The sequence below is a fragment of the Malania oleifera genome, chromosome 7 (genome assembly GCF_029873635.1).
Source record: "Malania oleifera isolate guangnan ecotype guangnan chromosome 7, ASM2987363v1, whole genome shotgun sequence".
Lineage (NCBI taxonomy): Eukaryota > Viridiplantae > Streptophyta > Magnoliopsida > Santalales > Ximeniaceae > Malania > Malania oleifera.
The window spans coordinates 52,985,155-53,004,822 of record NC_080423.1 but is presented as its reverse complement, the minus strand read 5'-3'; the positions used below and the strand labels follow the sequence as shown (position 1 = coordinate 53,004,822).

At 33.9% G+C, this 19,668-nt stretch overlaps 1 protein-coding gene across 4 annotated transcripts in view; it reads left to right on the top strand.

Annotated features, from left to right (window-relative positions):
* The first annotated feature begins 3,151 nt into the window (after nt 1-3,151).
* Nucleotides 3,152-19,668, top strand: part of LOC131159513 (uncharacterized) — a 66,524-nt gene continuing 50,007 nt past the window's right edge. The window contains exons 1-5 of one of the 4 annotated variants that reach the window (XM_058114488.1): nt 3,152-3,406; nt 15,382-15,606; nt 15,685-15,861; nt 15,959-16,183; nt 16,298-16,426. In XM_058114488.1, the coding sequence (XP_057970471.1) occupies nt 3,323-3,406; nt 15,382-15,606; nt 15,685-15,861; nt 15,959-16,183; nt 16,298-16,426 (840 nt within the window). In that variant the 5' untranslated portion in view covers nt 3,152-3,322. The other 3 variants (XM_058114491.1, XM_058114490.1, XM_058114489.1) reach the window with 3 other exon arrangements.

Below are 19,668 nucleotides of genomic sequence, written 5' to 3'. Positions count from 1 at the left end.
AGATTACTACAGTTGAAAATCTCGCAGATATGTTGACTAAGATTGTGACAACAATCAAGTTTAAACATTGTTTGGACTTGATCAATATCCTGCAAGTCAGAATATTTTTGGAAGGTGCTGATGATGTGGAACTCTTGAGAATGTTGATGGCTGAAAAATTTGTTGAATTTATCGTCAAGGTGAAGATTTGTTGTTTTTTGTCCCACATTGGTAGAAAATTTGTTTTGAACTTTTTTGTTTGTTTGTACCACATTGGTGAGAAGTGTTTTTTGGACTTGAGGTTGAATCTATATAAATAGCTCAACTCTTCATTTGTAAAACACACCTCAAATTTATATTTTGTCAAGAAGTAGTTGATTGATCGTCGACACCCGAGGACGTAAGTAATTCTGTATCGAATCTCGTTAAATTCTTGTCTTGTTTTTTTTACTGTCTTTTATTATTAATTTCTATATGACTTTAGTTTTTTATATAGTCAATAGCATTAGTTGTAGTATTGGTGTTTGACACAAGTGGGGTGCTTAGCACAACATTTTGAAATATAACTTTTTTATCAATTGAAAGGGCCCTTAATAATTTCCTTAATTAACAAAAACATGAAAGTTAGATATAAGATAATATTAAATAAAACATGCTAAAATATAATTAAATATTAATAAAACTATAATGAAAAAATCCCCATATTTTATGCCCCTAGCCTTAGGGATTGGAATCAAGTAGACATGATTGGATTATAAGGATTTTTAGTAATAAAAGATTTTTGTTAGGAATGACAAAACCGGTCAATGCATAACAGGTATCCCCATGCGTTTAAATTGAATTTAGGATTGAGGTATGGTGATCCACTTATAATCAAGCCAACCAACATATAATTGTACTTGATAGGTTAAATAGATTTGGGTCTTGCAATCATCAAATTATTCTTTTAACATACATTACATTTGGCACATGTCCAATGCCCAAATCTTGTTCAAATTCATTCATATGAATCATGATTCTTGCATGTATGACCTATAATCATAGGTCATAATCCTCACTCCACATTAGTCTATGTTTAAATTTTCATTCATATTTGTTGAAATATAAAGAGAAAATATTAAATAATCAATATTAGTGGTCTTTAAAATGTTTAACTCATATTTGTTCAAATATCAAAAAGAAAAATAATAAATAAGTATTTTTAAATAAATTTTAGTCGTAGTTGTTGAAAGACTAAATAAAAACAAATTAAATAAGTTTATTATATATTTATTAACAAGCATTTATTTATAACTATTTAATTTGGATTTATATTTTAGTCACTTGTTTATAAGTAGGCCAATCCAAACCCAATTTGTTTAAATTTCATCTGTCATCAGCTCAACCCAAATTGGACGTGTTGTCTTGTTTTGCCATAGGAAATTATAGAGTGAGGCTCGTTATATCATGGATTCACATGCCTCAACCACTTTCTTCTTGCCAGATGGGCCCATGATGGTCATAGCCCGTAAACGATAACATCGCTTTTTATCGTGCGCCCATAGGCTTGAGGGTTTGGTTTTGCACGAAAGTCAATTCTTAACTCACTAAGAGGGAACTATGAGACTTGTTAGGTCCTCAAGATATGGTGTCACCAAGGAAGGTGCGTCTGTCTAATTAGAGTTTTAGTTATCCAAAAAAAAAAATTCATATTTTATAAGTCTTTTAGAATTAATTGATCTATAAAATGTCTTTATGTTTTTTCTTAGGCTTATGAGAAGAACTTTATTTTTAAAATCTTATAGATTATAGGAAAAACTCATTTATAACCCACGGAAAAACTCATTTATAACCCACCCCTTGAGTTTTCTGAATATGGCATCCCACCCCTAAATTTTTGAAAAACTAAAAAAATCTCCGAGATTTCATTTCATCGATAGAATGGACCTTTCATTGGTCAATTGTTAAGTGTATTTGAGCAAAAAAAATTTACTTTTAATAAAATAATATTCTTTTACCCTTTTATTCAATTATATAAGGAAATGATATCAATTCAATAAATTAAATTGAGAAAATTGGTCAATGAAATATAATTTCTTGAAAACGAAATAAGTAAATTCGAAACGCAACTGGTTCTCGAGTTTATTAGCTCAAACAATTTGCATACAATTTGTTAGATCATTATGATATGAATCCTTACCGAATATGGATGAGTGGTATAACATTAAATGATAAATTAAGAAATGAACATATTCAGGGTAAGTTAGGTGTAACTCCTATAGAAGATAATAAGATAAGGGAGGGACGATTCAGATGGTGTGGACACTTGCAATGTAGGCCACATAGTGTTCCTATGAGAAAAAGTGAGTTAGTTACTGTGGGAGGCAGTAGAAAAAATAAAGGTAGACCTAAAATAACTTGAGAGGAGATAATGAGTAAATATTTAATATTTTTGAATTTATAAAAAAAAATGGTCCATAATCGCATAAATTGGCAGAAAAATATTCATATAACTGACCCCACCTAGTGGGACTAAGGTTTGATTTGTTATTGTTGTTGTTGTATTTAGATTATAACTCCATTATTAATTTAAAATTTTAAAATATATGAAAAATTAAAAATTACTAATAAATCATATGTTTTTTAAATGCAATTTTCTTACAAATTAAATGAATAAATAAATTATAAAAAAATATAGTATAGCTTAATATTTTCAAATTTAAGTAACTTATTAAACATAATATTAAAAAAAAATGTAAACCAAAACTTTAAAATTTACACTTGATAAATTAAAATTATATATCAAACATGGGTCAAATGGGCAATACATGCCAATCATATTATAAATAATTTGAACTGGTCAATTTAACTAGAAACCGAATAAAAATATGAAAGAACTAGCAGTTTTGCCAACTTGGACAAACCCATTCAAACTAGGGTCAATCCATTGATATATATTTGAATTATTTTTTTGTCCATTTATTATTTATATTAAATACGAAGGGATTAATGCTTAAATTTATAATTTTAATTTAAATAACATGAAGTTTGAATTTTTAATTTTTTTCTAATATTATGTTTGATAAGTTTTTACAATTGAAAATTAATAAATTATATTTTATTTTTTTAAAAATTTGATTAGTGATGTAATTTATATGAAAATTATATATAATAAAAATTTTGGAACATTATAATTATTTTTTACAACCTTCTTCCAAATTTCAAGGTCAGGGTCAACGTGATGCTTTCGGATCACGGGACAGTAGGTAGAACAATTAGGAACTTTGATTAAGGTAGGTTCTGCGACAATAACATCTCATCGAGTCGGAATTCTGAAAGCGAAAATGGAAAGAAATTCTGCTAGATGGTCTCCATCCTGAAACCCCACTTACTATTTGCCTCAAGGAAGGGTACTGTCTTCTTCACTTGTCTGCAATTCTCCCTTCAGGTACACAATTTTCTGATCCTTTACTCCTATTATCCTGATTTCCTCTTTCTCCTTTCGACCTGTTATTCTCTCTCTCTCTCTCTCTCTCTCACACACACACACACACACACACACACACACACACACGCAGGGACGCACGCACGCACGCGCGCAGAAAGGGAACTGGCTTCTAGGTTCTTTTTTGTTGTTGTTATCTTGACTGGATTTACTGTGGCTGATCATCTATCTGATTTGCTTTTAATTGGGTTCCTTTCTGATAAAATTCTTTGTAATTTATGGCGTAACCTTCCTTAGTGTTGCTCACCGTGAGCAAATGAGGAAACAGTGACGCCTGTATTATTCTGTGTTTGATGTTCCGTTTGTTTGGACAGAAAACTTGTGAATTTCCATTTCTTTCTGAGTCTCTGTCGGTTTAAAAGTCTTCATGTGTCTCAATGGTGCGACCCCCTGTTTAGAACTTGTAAAACATTAGCCGTTTGTTTGGACAGGAAACATTTCCTCTAAAATTTTGTGTGTTTTCCATTTCTCCCTCTCTCTCACTCTCTCCGTTAAAAAGTCTTCACGCATCGCAATGGCGTGACTCCCATATAGAACTTAGATAACATTGAGGAAAATAAAATATGAAACCATCTTCTTTTTTTCATATTTAGATGTCAAAAAAAAAAAAAAAACATAAAATTTGAACAAAAAAAAAAAATAATAATAATTTGACACATCATTAACATTTGATTTTTCATAATTTTTAATCATATTATAATAAATTTTCATTTTTAACCGTATATGATATAGAAAAAATATAATGAAAAATAAATTTCCTTCTTATTTTCCTTTCTTCTTTCTTTTCCCCAAACAAAATGATGCAAGTGGACCCTTGGGGTTCAGGGGAAAGTTGTTGTGGCTCGTCACTATCTTCAAGGGAAATATTTTTTGCTGTAAATTTCACAAGCTTCCCTGTTTCTGACAATTCTCTTGCTGCCCTCCTAATTTCAATTTTACATTTGTAATCGTTGCAACCATGGTTTCCCCTTAATACCCTTTTAGAGCTTCTCTCTCTCACACACACAAGTATACTCTTGAATCATGTAATCTGGCACTCATTCAAAAATTAAAACAATTTTATAGCATTGTAAGCCTTGATTTTAGTACTTTTTATATTTAGTAACTATACATATATTGTGATAACACTACTTTATATTTCTTTTTTATTAATATATTTTGTATTTTTATGTTATAGATGACGTATTAAAGGGTGCATTCGGGGGCATGAATTTCAATCCTTGGATTTGGATTTAGATGGATTTGGAAAAATTTCAATACAATTTTGTATTATATCAAATTCAAATCCACACAAATCCTAATCCAAGGCCTCTCACAAACATAGGGAAGTAAATTCTTCAAAATATACGTAGATTATAGGAGAAACTTTCTTTACTAATATTTGCTTCATTGAGTCATTCCATTTATCTAACTTATTTCAACATATATAAAAGTAAACTTATCATTTTAAAGAGTTTCAACTTATGCTATCATCAAGTCCAGACCTCTTTATTGATGGTCAACACATGTAAGGGAATTAAGATTAACTGATATTAAACTTCAAGGAAGTGAGCACATTTTCAAAAGCCACAAGGAAAGTGCAGGCATAAGAATCATAGTGTTTGTTACAATTTAATTTTTTAACCCTTTAAAATTGTCTTTCTATGGAATAGTGTTATTTTTTTCCAGTGGAAATATTTTGGTCATTGAAATTAAGTTTGATAGAAATTTTTTTGGTCCATGAAGGAACTAATTTTCTCTTGCCATAACTTGGTTGGCAGGAACTATCGAGGTGATTTCTGCATTGTTTTATGTAACTGTATTGAGTTGTTGCAAACTAATCTGTGGTTAGTACTATGCTTTTGCTCATAGTTCCATAAAATGCAAACACTCTAGTGAACCACAAATTGGTACAAACGTTTTGAAATGTGGTACCTTTTTGTTTTCGAAGCTAAATCTAACAATCTAAAGTTTAAATTCACTATTTCTATGTAAGATATTTTTTATTAGTTAAGAGTGGAGAACTATCACACTGTAATTCTATTTTCAGTCATTAATAATTTTTTGACAAAAGAGATTTTTTTCTAGATTTATAAACACCTCAACATTGTTTCCAAGATATACAAGTGCCATTACATAGTTCACCCTAATATATCTATACAAATATACCTCTAACATTCCACATTTTAGAGCATTTACCATATCAAGGTCCAATTCCCATTTCATGATCTGGAACATTCCAAATTCTAGGGAACATTCTGCCAGAAGCCATTTTATCGGAATAGAACAACTGCTGGAGCCGTGGAAGGTTGGGCTAGGTGGGCAATACTAATGCATGCATAAATGGCATAAGCACAAATAAAAATGATAATTTACCTGCTAGACGAATGGTATTGCTGTGGATTATACTGGATTCCAAGTTTTCCTTTGGAGGCAAGATAACTCTCTATGTGGTTTCCTCAACAGTGACCGTGGATCACTAAGTTGAACCACCAAAGCTGAAGCTTCTGATGCTGCTATTCATTCAACTTGAGGTAGAAAATATTGGTCATTTTCTTACCCATCTGCCTCTGTCAGTTATCCCTAGACATTTCTGACTATAAATCCTAGTCTTCGAACCTCTATATTTTTATCCAAAGAACTATCGATTATTTTCTTGACCATTTCTGAAGGAGGAGTGCTCCATCTTTCATTCTCAACTCTCATCTTGGCACAGTGATGGATATATGACTCATTTTTTGGTCTGGCAATTTATGATTTCATTTTAAATGTTAACTAGCTAATAGTTCTTGATCTTTTGAGCTGCATTTGAGTAATGTTAAGTTTTTTGGCTGGATTTTTCAATTTTTTTTTTCAAAATTTGATTTACATGTTAGCTTGACTGATACAAGGATTTTGCTGCTAATGTTGATTTATGGATGAAGGTTTTTGTTATGAAATAAGATTTTCTGTGCATGTCACTGCCAGTGAAATTTCTAGGTGTGAGAAACGATAGATTGTGTGGAATTTTATTTTTGAGTTTGGTTGGACTATGAGGGAAGGATTGCTTGACAGCATTCACTTTGTTCTAGTTGAGTTGTAATGTTTGCAAAAATTTGTGTGATTGTATGGATTGATTATTCTGTCCTGAGAGTTGCAAAAACTGTAATTGGAAAAATTCAAAATATGGAAGTTATATTTGATAAGCCACAGTCCTTTTGGGAGAATGACTTGCTATATTCTTTTTCCTTTGAGGCAGAATAGGACACTTTTTTTTTTTAATCACTTGCATGCAGTGATTTTCAGAATGTGATATTCAAGACTTTAAGTCCCTGGTTTGAATTATTTTTAATGGTTGACCAGAAAAAAAGATCTTTAAATTGGAGCTAAAGCTCAATATTCTGAGAGTTTTTTATGCATACTATGGTTCATTTTTAGGCAAAGAAAGTGAATTAAACCAAAGAACACAAAAATGATAGAGCTAGTGCAATTTAATTGACAACCAATAGGTGTTATAGCAATTTCAATGCAACAATTTTAAAAACTATGTCGATTCGAAGAACAACAATAGCAGCAGCTACAACAATTAGACCTTTATCCCAACAAATGGGAACTATTTGGGCTTGGGTAGATGGACCTTTTTCTTTTTATTTGTGTTCATACTATCCCTTCTATCAAATTGAATTTCATTTCTTTTTCTAGTTCCCTCAATCCATTCTCTTTTTGGTGTTCTTCTTGTTGTACCAATGTCCTCTAGATACATCAGATTACTCTTGTGCATCTGATGGTCTACTTGCTACGCATTTCCAAATAATTTTAACTGATTTTCTCTCTTCTTATCTTCTCTAGTACTACCCCCATCTCTCCCATATGGTAAATTTGCTATTTTATCTTTCCTCAGATTGCTACTAATTCACCTTAATGTTTTCATTTCAGCTGTGTCATTCTTTGAACATTTTTTTTTTTTTCCATTTTCTAACATTCTGATCCATAGAGCAAAGCTGGTCTCACTGCCATCTTGTGAGATTCTACTCTCAACTTTATGAGCACTCTACAATTAGATGATGATAATGCTCCATGTAGGGGTGAGCATAATTCGGGGAAAACCGAATTAGCCGACCGAAATTGGTCGGTTCGGTTCGGTTAAAAATTCGGTTCGGTCGGTTCGGTTATGCTTTCCAATATTTCGGTTAATCGGGTTTCGGTTTGGTTAATGGAGAATATTAATTCGGTTAACCGATTAACCGATTTACGAATTAATTAAATTTTAAATATAAATTAATAAATTAAAATCTCACACTCTCACAGTCTCACTGCTCTCAGTCTCAGAAGTTAGAACTCGTAAGGCCCTCACTGCCTTTCTCTCGCTCACCCGAGCTCGGTCCTCTGCACCACTAGGCACCATCTTCACGCGATGCCTTCGTCTGTGTCCATCGCCATCGCCGGCCATCATCACCAACACAGTCACTGCTCTCTAAAGTTGGAAGCCATCGCCGTCGCCTTTCTCTCGCTCACCCTAGCTCGGTCCTCTGCACCACCAGGCACCATCTTCACGCGATGCCTTTGTCTGTGTCCATCGCCATCGCTGTCGCCGGCCATCATCACCAACACAGTCACTGCTCTCTGAAGTCGGAAGCCCTCACTGAGTCATTGCCTCTCTCTCGCTCACTTGAGCTCACTGCTCCGCACCACCATCTTCACGTGATGCCATCGCCTGCACCCATTGCCATCGCCACTGGCCAGCCATCGTCACCAGCACACAAGCTCCCTTTCATTCTCATTTTTCTTCTCTCGTGCACAGACCAGCTCTCCGAGAACCACCCCCGACTCCTCATCGGTGTCAAGCTCACCCGAGCTCAATAGTCATCTGAATACTCCTTCCTGACTTCCTCCTTCCCTTGTTCTGGATACACCTTCCCGATTACCCCTTCCCTCATTTCTCGGTTAAATTAGGTTAACCGAATTACCCGAAAAATAAATTCGGTCGAGTTCAGTTCGGTGAGGCCCAATGGTTCGGTTAATACTATTCTTTAACCGAAATTTTCGGTTAATTCGCTAATTAACCGAATTTGGCCGAACCGACCGTTTGCTCACCCCTAGCTCCATGGATACTACTGTATTTTAGATTCGTGCTTTTATACAATATAGCAAACTATTGTTCCTTAGTAATGAAAATGATCATTTTTTGGCACCATTTGACCACTAACATCAACCACTCCATCTTTTCATGGCTTGTCTTTACTAAACATACATTCCATGTATTGGTCTTTCTCCTACATATCCTAAAACATTTTGATAAGACCCTGGGGTTTTATTGTGGAGAAATTGGGGAAATTTAAAGAATGGAAAATATTAAAAGAAATGGGGTTTGATCACTTTGAGGGGATCTGCCTCCAAATTAGCCAAAGACTATGAATTATGTTATTGCTTCGTTGTTTGCTTCAATGCCAAAAGCCCCGTAGGGGGTAGAGAAACTAACTCCTTTTAGGACTATAAAATATCCCCACGAATCCTGACTAATTTGGGAATTCTAACAAACATTAAATAATCCTATCAATAAATAGAATCCTAATTGATTTAGAACTCATATTAATTAGAAATTCCAATTGATTTGGGAATACTAACTAGCAAACATTAAATAATTTTAACATTAAATAGAATCCTAATTGATTTGGGAATCACGTTAATTAAAAATCTCAATTGATTTGGGAATTCAAACATTCCCGCCTCCTTCAAATTAGCCTTGTCCTTAAAGTTAAGCAGAAATATACTCCGAGAATCTCTACACTTTGTAGCTGCATGCACAATGGCTAGCATCTCTTTGTCAGTCATGCCAATGTGGGATGGAGAAAAAGCTTTATTGGAAAAAGCAATGGGGCGTTTGTCTTGCATTAAAACTACACCAATGTCAACTCCTGATGTATCAGACTCAATGATGAACACCTCCTTGTAATCTAGCAAGGCAAGAACTGGTGTGGTGGTCATTGTGTGCTTAAGCTTGACAAAGGCTTGTTCAGCTTCCTTACTCCATTTGAATGCATCCTTTTTCAGTAGAGCAGTCAGTGAAGCACTAATCGTTCCATTATCCTTGACAAACTTATGGCGGTAACCAGTCAACCCCAAAAATTCTCGTAGTATTTTTATTGTTTGCGGAATGGACTAGTTTGTCATCACTTGTATTTTAGAAGGGTCAACTGAAACACCTTCTTGGGAAACAATATGCCCAAGGTATTCCACATGCGCTCAAGCAAGACTGCATTTAGATTTCTTGACAAACAGATGATGCTCACGAAGAGTGGTGAGTACAGTTCGCAAATGACCTAAATGATTTGGCAATAGAGGAATGCGGTGATGATGTGTTTGCTGAGTTCGCAATTCATGTGGCTCCTCAAATAGGTCAGAAATTCTCAAATAATAGAGTCTAGCCCTTCATCCTGCCCATATTGATGTTGTAACTCCTTTGGTGCTCAGAGTTGTACCAGAAAGCCACATTGCTCCTTTTTTAGGAGCTTCTCCATATGATGGCTTGAAATTGTAATGACATTACCACAACGTTTGCCTTTAAGAGTCGCTCTCTGGCCATTTTCGGTAAATTTCGTAACCAATTAAGAGAAATTCCAAGCTATATCACCTAAAGTCTTCAACCATTCAATACCCAAAACCACTTCATATTTTTCTAGCGGCAGCAAAAAGAAATCAACATACATACAACCTATGATTTTTCATAGTAAGTTTAACCTTCGGACACTTGCTTTGACATGTTAAGGTCCTTCCATCTGCAACCCTCACATCAAACTTTTCACATTGCTCCACGGGATAGGCTAGTCGTTTAGAAATTTTAGTGTCTATGAAATTATTAGTGCTACCCTTATCAATTAAGATAGTAACATGTTGGTGTTTTAGGAAACCACTAATTTTCATAGTTTGAGGATTAGCATAACCAACTAAAGCATGAACTAAAGAAGTGATAGATTTATCATTATCTTCAGATTTCATACCTTCCTCATTTGAATAAGGGGGTTGTCCTCAAACTTTTTGGACCCTCCACTGGTTCAATCATAAGAGTTGTCCTGTTTTTTTGCAACCATGCCCTCTTGTCATTTTTCATCACAATGCTAGCATAGTCCTTTTGTCATTCGCTCTTTAAGTTCCTCCCGATTCAATCATTTAGTAGGGGGATTGTGAGGAGCAGATGGTGTGATAATGCTGCTGTCATTCTGCTTGCTAATGGTCTTGTTAGAAAACATCGTACTTCTCCCAACTTTTCTTCTTCTAACCATGCAAAGGAAATTGCAGTAGTCATAATTTGTGGCCAACGCACTTTGTCCTCATGCCAAATGTCAGGTAGAATACCTTCAATAAAAGTACCAACGAGTTGGCTTTCATTCCAATCTTTAGTTGAATTTGATAGCTGCTTAAATCGTGTTTGATACTCCAAGACAATGCTACTTTGGCGTATTTTAGCAAGCTCTTCATTGATATTCCCATATCCAGTGGGCCCAAATTGGATAAGTAATCCAGAACAAATTCTGCCCATGTAGGCACTCCATAACAAACTTCAAAACAATCATACCATTGAATAGCTTTGCCATCCAGACTAATTGAAGCAATCACAACTTAGATATTTTTGGAATGCAGTGAAAGCGAATGTATTTTCAGCCCTAGAAACACAACGGGTAGGGTCATCATTGTCCCATTGAGGAAATTCCACCTTTATATGGGAAGGACCATGATCACGCTCTAATTGGTAACCTCCTTCATGCATGTACGACTACTCCCTACAATTAGCTAATGTAGAGACATCATCTTCTCTCTCTGTATTGGGAGATGTACTGAGTAGTTTAGAGAGCAATGCTTGGATCTCTTCAATTGAGACTTAAACATATTGCTAAGTTCATTCTTTAGCCCATCTTCCATTTGAGACTCTGCTGAATTTTCTGAAGCCATTGTGTATGATTGAAGATCAAGAATTCCAACATATTTGTTGGCGAGTTAACAGCATCCACAAGAACGCATGCTCTAATACCAAATGATAAGTCCCTGGGGTTTTATCATGGAGAAATTGGGGAAATCTAAAGAATGGAAAGTAATAAGGGAAATAGGGTTTGATCACTTCAAGGGAACTGCCTCCAAATTAGCCAAAAACTATGAATTATGTCATTGCTTCATTGCTTGCTTCAATGCTAAAAGCCTGTAGGGGCCACATATATATAGGGTAAAGAAACTGACTCCTATTAGGACTGTAAGATATGCCCCTCAAATCTTAACTGATTTGGGAATCCTAACAAACATTAAATAATCCTAACATTAAATAGAATCTTAATTGATTTAGGACTCATATTAATTAGAGGTCTTAATTGATTTGGGAATCCTAACTAACAAACATTAAATAATCCTAACATTAAATTGAATCCTAATTGATTTGGGAATCATATTAATTAGAAATCCCAATTGATTTGGGAATCCTAAACACCTTTAAATTTCTGGGTTCTCTTCAAAGTTTAACACCAAATTGACCCCAACCCTAAGCTCATCAATAAGTATCGTAGCATGTGCAAATAATAGACAAAATTGGATGTCATCTTGGATATACCAGTTAGTTCAGTGGTTATAATGCAAAATGATAGTTATTTAAATGTTGACCATCATACAAATTTATTTGGCATAGGAAATTCACCGTCTCCTCATTGATTGTCACACTTGTTACAACTCTATTAGCCATGTTTTTGACTACAATATAACAGCTGGAAAGCTGTCCATTTGTTGCTGGGTCGAATGAATAGCTTCCATGTGTTGGTCTGCCAAAACATAAGACCAACTTGATTTTCTAATACCCTTGTTTTGTGTTTTAGTCTTCGTTCATTTACTCCACTCGAGTTTCATAACTTGACTAATAAGTTTGTTTTTGCAATAAGTTAATACAACTTTGAGTATCACTTTTTGTTTCTTTGTGCAGGTACTAAGATACTTGTACTCCCATCATTAGGCATTTCTTATGTTGTAAAATTTTGATAAATAGTTTTGTATCACCCTATCAAATATCTCATAAATATTTCCAAATCACAATGGGGATGCTATATAGTCTTTCATATTTCCAGTTTATATCTTCCTTGTTTTTTAACTCCAAAGGCACCTATTTGTTGATAATATACAACAACAACAACAACAAGTCTTATGTCCCACTAGGTGGAGTCGGCTATATAAATCCTTTTCTTCCAATTCACCCAATTGAGAGCATTTTCCTCTGAGCTTAATAGCCATTAAATCCTTCCTCACTGCCTCATTCCAGGTTATCTATTTTAATACCAGAAACAATAACTCACTCCTCACACGAGCGTTACTAGGTTTGTGTTTCAAATGTCCAAAAAATATGAGCCACCCCTCCCTTATCTTGTCTTCGACCAATGCTATGCTAGTTTATTGCATTTATGTTCGTTTATTAATTTATCATTTAATTTTATACCACTCATCCACCTTAACATTTTCATTATCTCAACTTTTACTTTTTGAAATGTTGTTTCTTCTTTGCCTAAGATTCTGATCCGTAAAGCATGGTTGGCTTTATAGCTGTATTATAGAACATTACTTTTAATTTTTAAGGGACGATCACACAGCATGCTTGACGTACTCCTCCATTTTACCTAACTTGCTTTAACTCTATGTATTACATCTTTTTCAGTTTCCACTTCTGCGTGCATTATAGATCCATGATATCAAAATCTACTAGTGCTATTAATTTCTTAATTGTCAAGTTTAATCTTCTCTTCAATATTCCTTCTTATGTTACTGAAATTACATTTTATATATTCTGTCTTATTCTTACTTATTTTAAAACTATTAGACTTTAAAGCAGTTTTCTAAAGTTCTAACTTAGATTCCACTTCACGCCTACTTGCATTAATCAAGACAATATCATTTGCAAAGGTATCAGGGGCTTTCGAGACTGTTATGGGGAGATACCTCAAAGGTATGCTGATTCACAACCGTAATGGCTGTTATGGTTTGTTATGGTACCATAATGGCCGTTACGGAATGTTATGGGCCGTTATAGAGTGTTACGAGTTGTTACAGTGCCAGACTGGCTGTGACTAACAAAGGCAGAGTTTTTAGTCCTTTTTTTTAGAAACACAATTTTTAGTAGCTGATTTTTTTATATAAAAAAGAAAATCATTTTTTGGGTTTATTTTCCTTGACATTTAGTATGCATTTTTTCAATAAATACCATTAAAATAAACCCAATTTTTTCTTATTAAATTACATATGTTTGCATTATAAGTTCTTTCAATTTTATTATTTATTTTTTCTGTTTTTCTTACGCCTAGTTTGGAGACTAAACTGTTCTATTGTATGCATTTTTGTTTTTGTTTAACATATAAACATTCTATATTTTAATTTTTGGATAACAAAAATTCCAATAAAGACTAAAGGAGTACAAAAGATGGCATCCTATATTTTTAAATTTATTTGTTAATTTGAATTTTACTTATAATCATTAAACTAGTGAAAAGTAGCAAATGTGTGCTTCTTTTTGCCAATGGCAAGTAAAACAACCATGGTGACATCCAATACTTGTAGTATATGTTACATTTATATTGATTAAAATTTACCAAAAATCATTTAAAGCATTAGTATATAGGATTCTAGGATCAGAACATGTGAATCTATATGTTTTGAGGAAGTTGCTAATGCAAAAAATGAATTCACGGAAGTGGTGACCGTTACCTGCTATGTAACGTCTGTGACGGTCGCCACTATTACACCGAAACTGTTACCATTACGCAGATTGTCATCATTATTTAAAGCCATTCTACGTACTCCTTTCTTTTCTAAAACCCACCAAAGAACTTCATTAGGTACTTTATCACAAGCTTTCTCTACGTTAATAAAAACCATATGCATGCCTCTCTTCTTATTTGTAAACTTTTCCATTAATCTTCTTAAAAGATAAATAACTTCTGTTGTCAATCTCCCAAGCATAAAACCAAATTGAGTCTTTGAAACCCTCATTTCTAGTCTTTTCTTTGTTCAATTACCCTTTTTCATAGTTTCATTGTATGACTTATAAACTTAATTCTGCGATAGTTATTACTATTTTGAATGTCGCATTTGTTTTCGTATAAAGGTGTTAACATGCTTTTCCTCCATTTCTCTAGCTTTTTCATGGTTTTTATAGTAGTGTTGAATAGATTAGTTAACCATATAATTCCTTTATCCTTTAAACATTTCCAAACTTCAATTGGTATGTTATCCGGTCCTATAAATTTCCCACTTTTCATCTATTTTTAAAGCCATATTAACTTCAAGGACTCTAATTTTGCGAATAAATCTTCTATTTTTAGTCTTTTCCTCATTTGTCACTTCCAAACTTTGGCTTTCAGTTTTGTTTTCATCAAACAACTTATTAAGTATCTCCGCCACCTCTCTTTTATGTCTTCTTCTTTGATTAAGACATTATTGTTCTTATCCTTTATACATTTTACATTACCTAAATCTTTGCATTTTCTTTTTTCTAGCTCTAGCGAGTTTATAAATGTCTCTTTCTCCTTTTTTAGATTTAATTTTTCATATGGTTTTCATTGAACAAGTTATGAAAGTGATTTTCCATCTTTCGTTGATCTTATCATCTTATTTTAGTGTAACCCTTTCATCGTCATTTAAGTGCATTGTATATTACCTAGTCCTCTACTCTTTTTCTCTTTGTTCCATGTGCATGTTTTATGCAGTATGGTGCATGTGTCTGGTGTTTGCTTTGGTTTGTATGCCTATTTTTGGTAGGTTTTACCCTCAGTTATGTATGCATGTAAAATTTGGGACTTCATTGACTTAATCACTTTTCCATCATCTTGTGTTTGTGTCATGTGTTTTTTTATTCCAATAATAAAATGGCATGCCCTTGAGGTAAATTACTTATAACCACAATCCTGAGGTTGTACTAACTTCTTTAGTAATTCAATCTTCAGCACAGTCTTCAAATGGCTCGATCTGCACTGGAAGAGACATCAGAAATTGGTGCTTTCAGAAGAAGCTCTTCGACATTTCGTAATTATATTTCTCGAGACCCAAATTCTCCTTTTCCAGTGGAATCTGGAAGATATCATTTGTATATATCATATGCTTGTCCTTGGGCATCCAGATGTCTTGCATACTTGAAGATCAAAGGGCTTGAGAAGTCCATCAGTTTCACGGTAGCTTACACAATCAATTCTTTTACATTGATTCAAGTTATGGTTGCATTTACACTGGTGTATTCATCCGCTGCTTAGGTAGTCAAACCCATATGGGAAAGAACAAAGGAAAGTGATGAGCATATGGGTTGGGTCTTTCCAGCTTCGGATACAGAGGAGCCAGGAGCTCAACCGGACCATTTGAATGGAGCAAAAAGTGTGAGAGAACTTTATGAGATTGCAAGTGCGAGCTACTGCGGAAAATGCACAGTTCCTGTAAATATTCACTTTCATTGTTCTTCTTCTATGCTCTTAAGAATTTACTATATTTTAATCCTTCAAATGGTGTTTATGGTTTTGTGCTTTATGATAGGTTCTATGGGATAAGAAACTGAAAACAATTGTGAATAATGAGAGTTCAGAGATAATCCGTATGCTCGGTTCCAAATTCAATGATCTAGCAGAGAATCCAGCTTTAGACCTTTACCCTCCACACTTGCAATCCCAAATTGATGATGTCAATGAATGGATCTATCATGGAATCAATAACGGAGTTTATAAATGCGGATTTGCTAGGAAGCAAGGGCCTTATGATGAGGTAATCATATCTTATGCTACTGCAGCAACTGTTGTAATTCATCTTCATTCTTTAAATGGTTGTTCTATGAATATGATAGCTGAAAAGTGGTTGGTGATCTTTGTGTTTCTGCAGGCTGTGATAAAGCTGTATGAAGCTTTGGACAAATGTGAGGAGATACTCAGCAAGCAGCGATATATATGTGGGAGTAGCCTGACTGAAGCAGATATTCGGTTGTTTGTCACTCTCATAAGATTTGATGAGGTATGAACAAATTTCTTAGAATTTGGATACCTCTTGGACACAAAATATATGTACCAATGCCTATTTGATAATCTATGCCATTTATAGTCATGTTTATCAGCTCAAGACACTTGAGTTGTCAAAGATCTGTTGTATAGCAGTTAGATTAAGTTTCTATGCAAGTTCAAGAACAGTATTCTTTATACTGAAAAGTAGCTAGGTTTTTAAACTTCGTCTAGATTTCCTCCTCTCTCTTTCATGGGGCAACTGCTGCGTGTCATAGTTTTCTTGGTTTAAAACAAAAAGCATAATAAACTATGCATTGTATTTATTTGATTACCACTATACCTAAAAGCTTAAGGTGTTAGGTTGTGGGCCAACAATGTATATCAGGCCTTAACATTCCCCCATACATCCAGCCTAACAACACAGGAGAGAAAAACAAATGATAAACACCACCCTTTATAGGGAGTAAGATAATTTGTAACAAACAAACAATAAAAGTAGGCAACTAGACTAGAATCCAGGACCTCCTAGAAACCATGGCATTGATACCATGTTAGATTACCACTTTACCTTAAAGCTTAAGCTATTAGGTTGTGGGCCAACAATGTATATTAGAACTTAGTATTCTTAAGAATTAAAAGTGATCGTACAAGTGATAGATGCAATTTATTTGTTTGTTTGTTTTCCTTTATTTTTTATTTTTTATTTTTATTTTTATTTTTAGGAAATGCCATTGTCAAGGGTAAAAAATTAATGTTCTTTTAATAACTTGTGTTGTCAATACTTCCATTGGAAGTATCTAGCACACTAACAAAAATCAAGTGCAGAAGGGACACAATCACTGAGAGTTCAACATGAGCCTAGCTTACATCCGTGATACTTATACATAATAGTCACATAATCACACTCACAAATCCAAATCTCTATACATGTGGTTTAATGTAGTGTTGGACACAATTTAATATCATTCTAGACCTTACTCAAGTAGGGCCTCCTAGATCTAACTCCACCAGGGTCAAGGCATACTCAACCTTTAGCGAATTCCGCCTTCTTCCTTAATCTATCTTGTACTTAGATTAACTGTTCTTGCTCTCTTAGCTTGGGAATAAGAAACCAATTGTGTCTTGTCCTCCAACTCATTCCTTTTCACACATAATGATTTGGTTGCCTTGGCCTTAAATTAGGAAGCAAATCATCGAAGAAATCATAGTTTCAAACCCAAGAAAAACCGATTGACAAAACTTGCGTAAAACAGTTTGCTGACAAGGTGGTTAATGAGTCCTCCTAAGGTAGTTGACTACCAAACTTAGAAACAACAACAACAACAAGAAGCCTTTAGTCCCACTTGATGGGGTCAGCTATATGAATCTTTTTCTTGCCAATTCACCTGATTGAGAGCATTTTCCTCTATTAGATTAAGTGCTATTGAATCCTTCATCACAACCTCATTCCAAGTTATTTTAGGCCCACTCTTACTCCTTTTCATGTCAAAAACAATAACTCACTCACTCCTCCTTACAGGTGCTATACTAAGTCTTTATTTCAAATGTACAAGCCATATAAGCCACCCCTCCCTTATCTTATCTTAGACCGGTGTTATGCCTAAATTCTTGCATATATGCTCGTTTCTTATTTTAACTTTTAATGTTACCACACTCATCTACCTTAACATTTGAATTTTAGCGACTTTTACTTTTTGTACATGTTTCTTAGTTGCGCAACATTTTGAACCATAAAGCATAGCCGGCCTTATAGCTGTCCTATAAAACTGTCCTTTTAATTTTAAGGGTATTTTATGGTCACACACTACGCCTGATGCTCTCCTCCATTTTACCCAACTTGTTTTAATTCTCTTTATTACATCTTCTTCAATTTCTCCTTCTGCTTGCATAATAGATCCAAGATATCGAAATCTATTAGTGCTACTAATTTCTTGATTATCAAGTTTAATTTTATCTACACTACTATTCCTTACATTACTGTAATTACATTTCATATAGTATGTCTTATTCGTGCTTATCCTAAAACTTTTGGACTTTAATGAGGTTCTCCAAAATTCTAACTTAGATTTTGCTCTGCTATCATCATCAATCAACACAATATTATCTGCAAACAACATACACCAAGGGGTCTCATTTTGCATATTCTTAGTAAGTTCATCAATCACTAAAGTAAAAAGGATAAGGACTCAAAATAGAACCTTGATGTATTCCTATTGTGATGGGAAAATCTCCAGATTCCCCTCCTACAGTCCTAATGCTAGTCACTACTCTGTCGTACATATGCTTAATGACCTCAGTATATCTACTGCATATCCCCCTCTTTTCTAAGACCCACCAAAGAACTTCCCTAGGTACTTTATCATATGCTTTCTCTAGGTCAATAAAAACTATATGCAAGTCCCTCTTCATTTTCCTAATCTTTTCCATTAAACTTCTTAAAAGATAAATAGCTTTTGTTTTTGAGCTCCTAAGTATAAAACCAAATTGATTTTTGAAATCCTTGTTTCTAGTCTTATTCTTTGTTCAATTACCCTTTCCTATAATTTCATTGTGTGACTCATAATCTTAATTCTGCGATAGTTACTACAGTTTTGAATATCGCCTTTGTTTTTGTATAAAGGTATCAACGTGCTTTTCATCCATTCTTCCGGCATGTTCTTGGTTTTTATATTAATGAATAGATTATTTGACCAAATATTTCCTTTATATCCTAAACATTTCCATGCTTCAATTGGCATTTTATTTGGTCATATAGATTTTCCACTTTTCATTTTTTTTAACGCTAACTTAACTTCGAGAACTCGAATTTTGTGAAAAAATCTCATATTTTTAGTCTTCTCCTCATTTGTCAATTCCAAGTTCAATCTTTCATTTTGGTTTTCATTAAACAACTTATCAAAGTATCTTCACCACCCTTCTTTTATGTCTTCTTCTCCAGTTAAGACATTATCATTCTTGTCCTATATACATTTTACATCATCTAAATCTTTGCATTTTCTTTCTCTACCTCTAGCAAGTTTATAAATGTCTTTTGCTCCTTATGTATCTAGTCAAGTATATAAAATATCATAAGCTCTATGTTTAGCTTCCTTAATAGTCTTGTTTGCATTTTTTCTTACCTCTTTATGTTTTTCAAAATTTTCTATATTTATACAATTTGGCTATATTTTATTCCAATTTCTTTTTGTCTTAATGGCTATTTGGACTTTTTGATCCCACCACCAAATTTCTTTACTACCCAAGTATCTTCCTTTT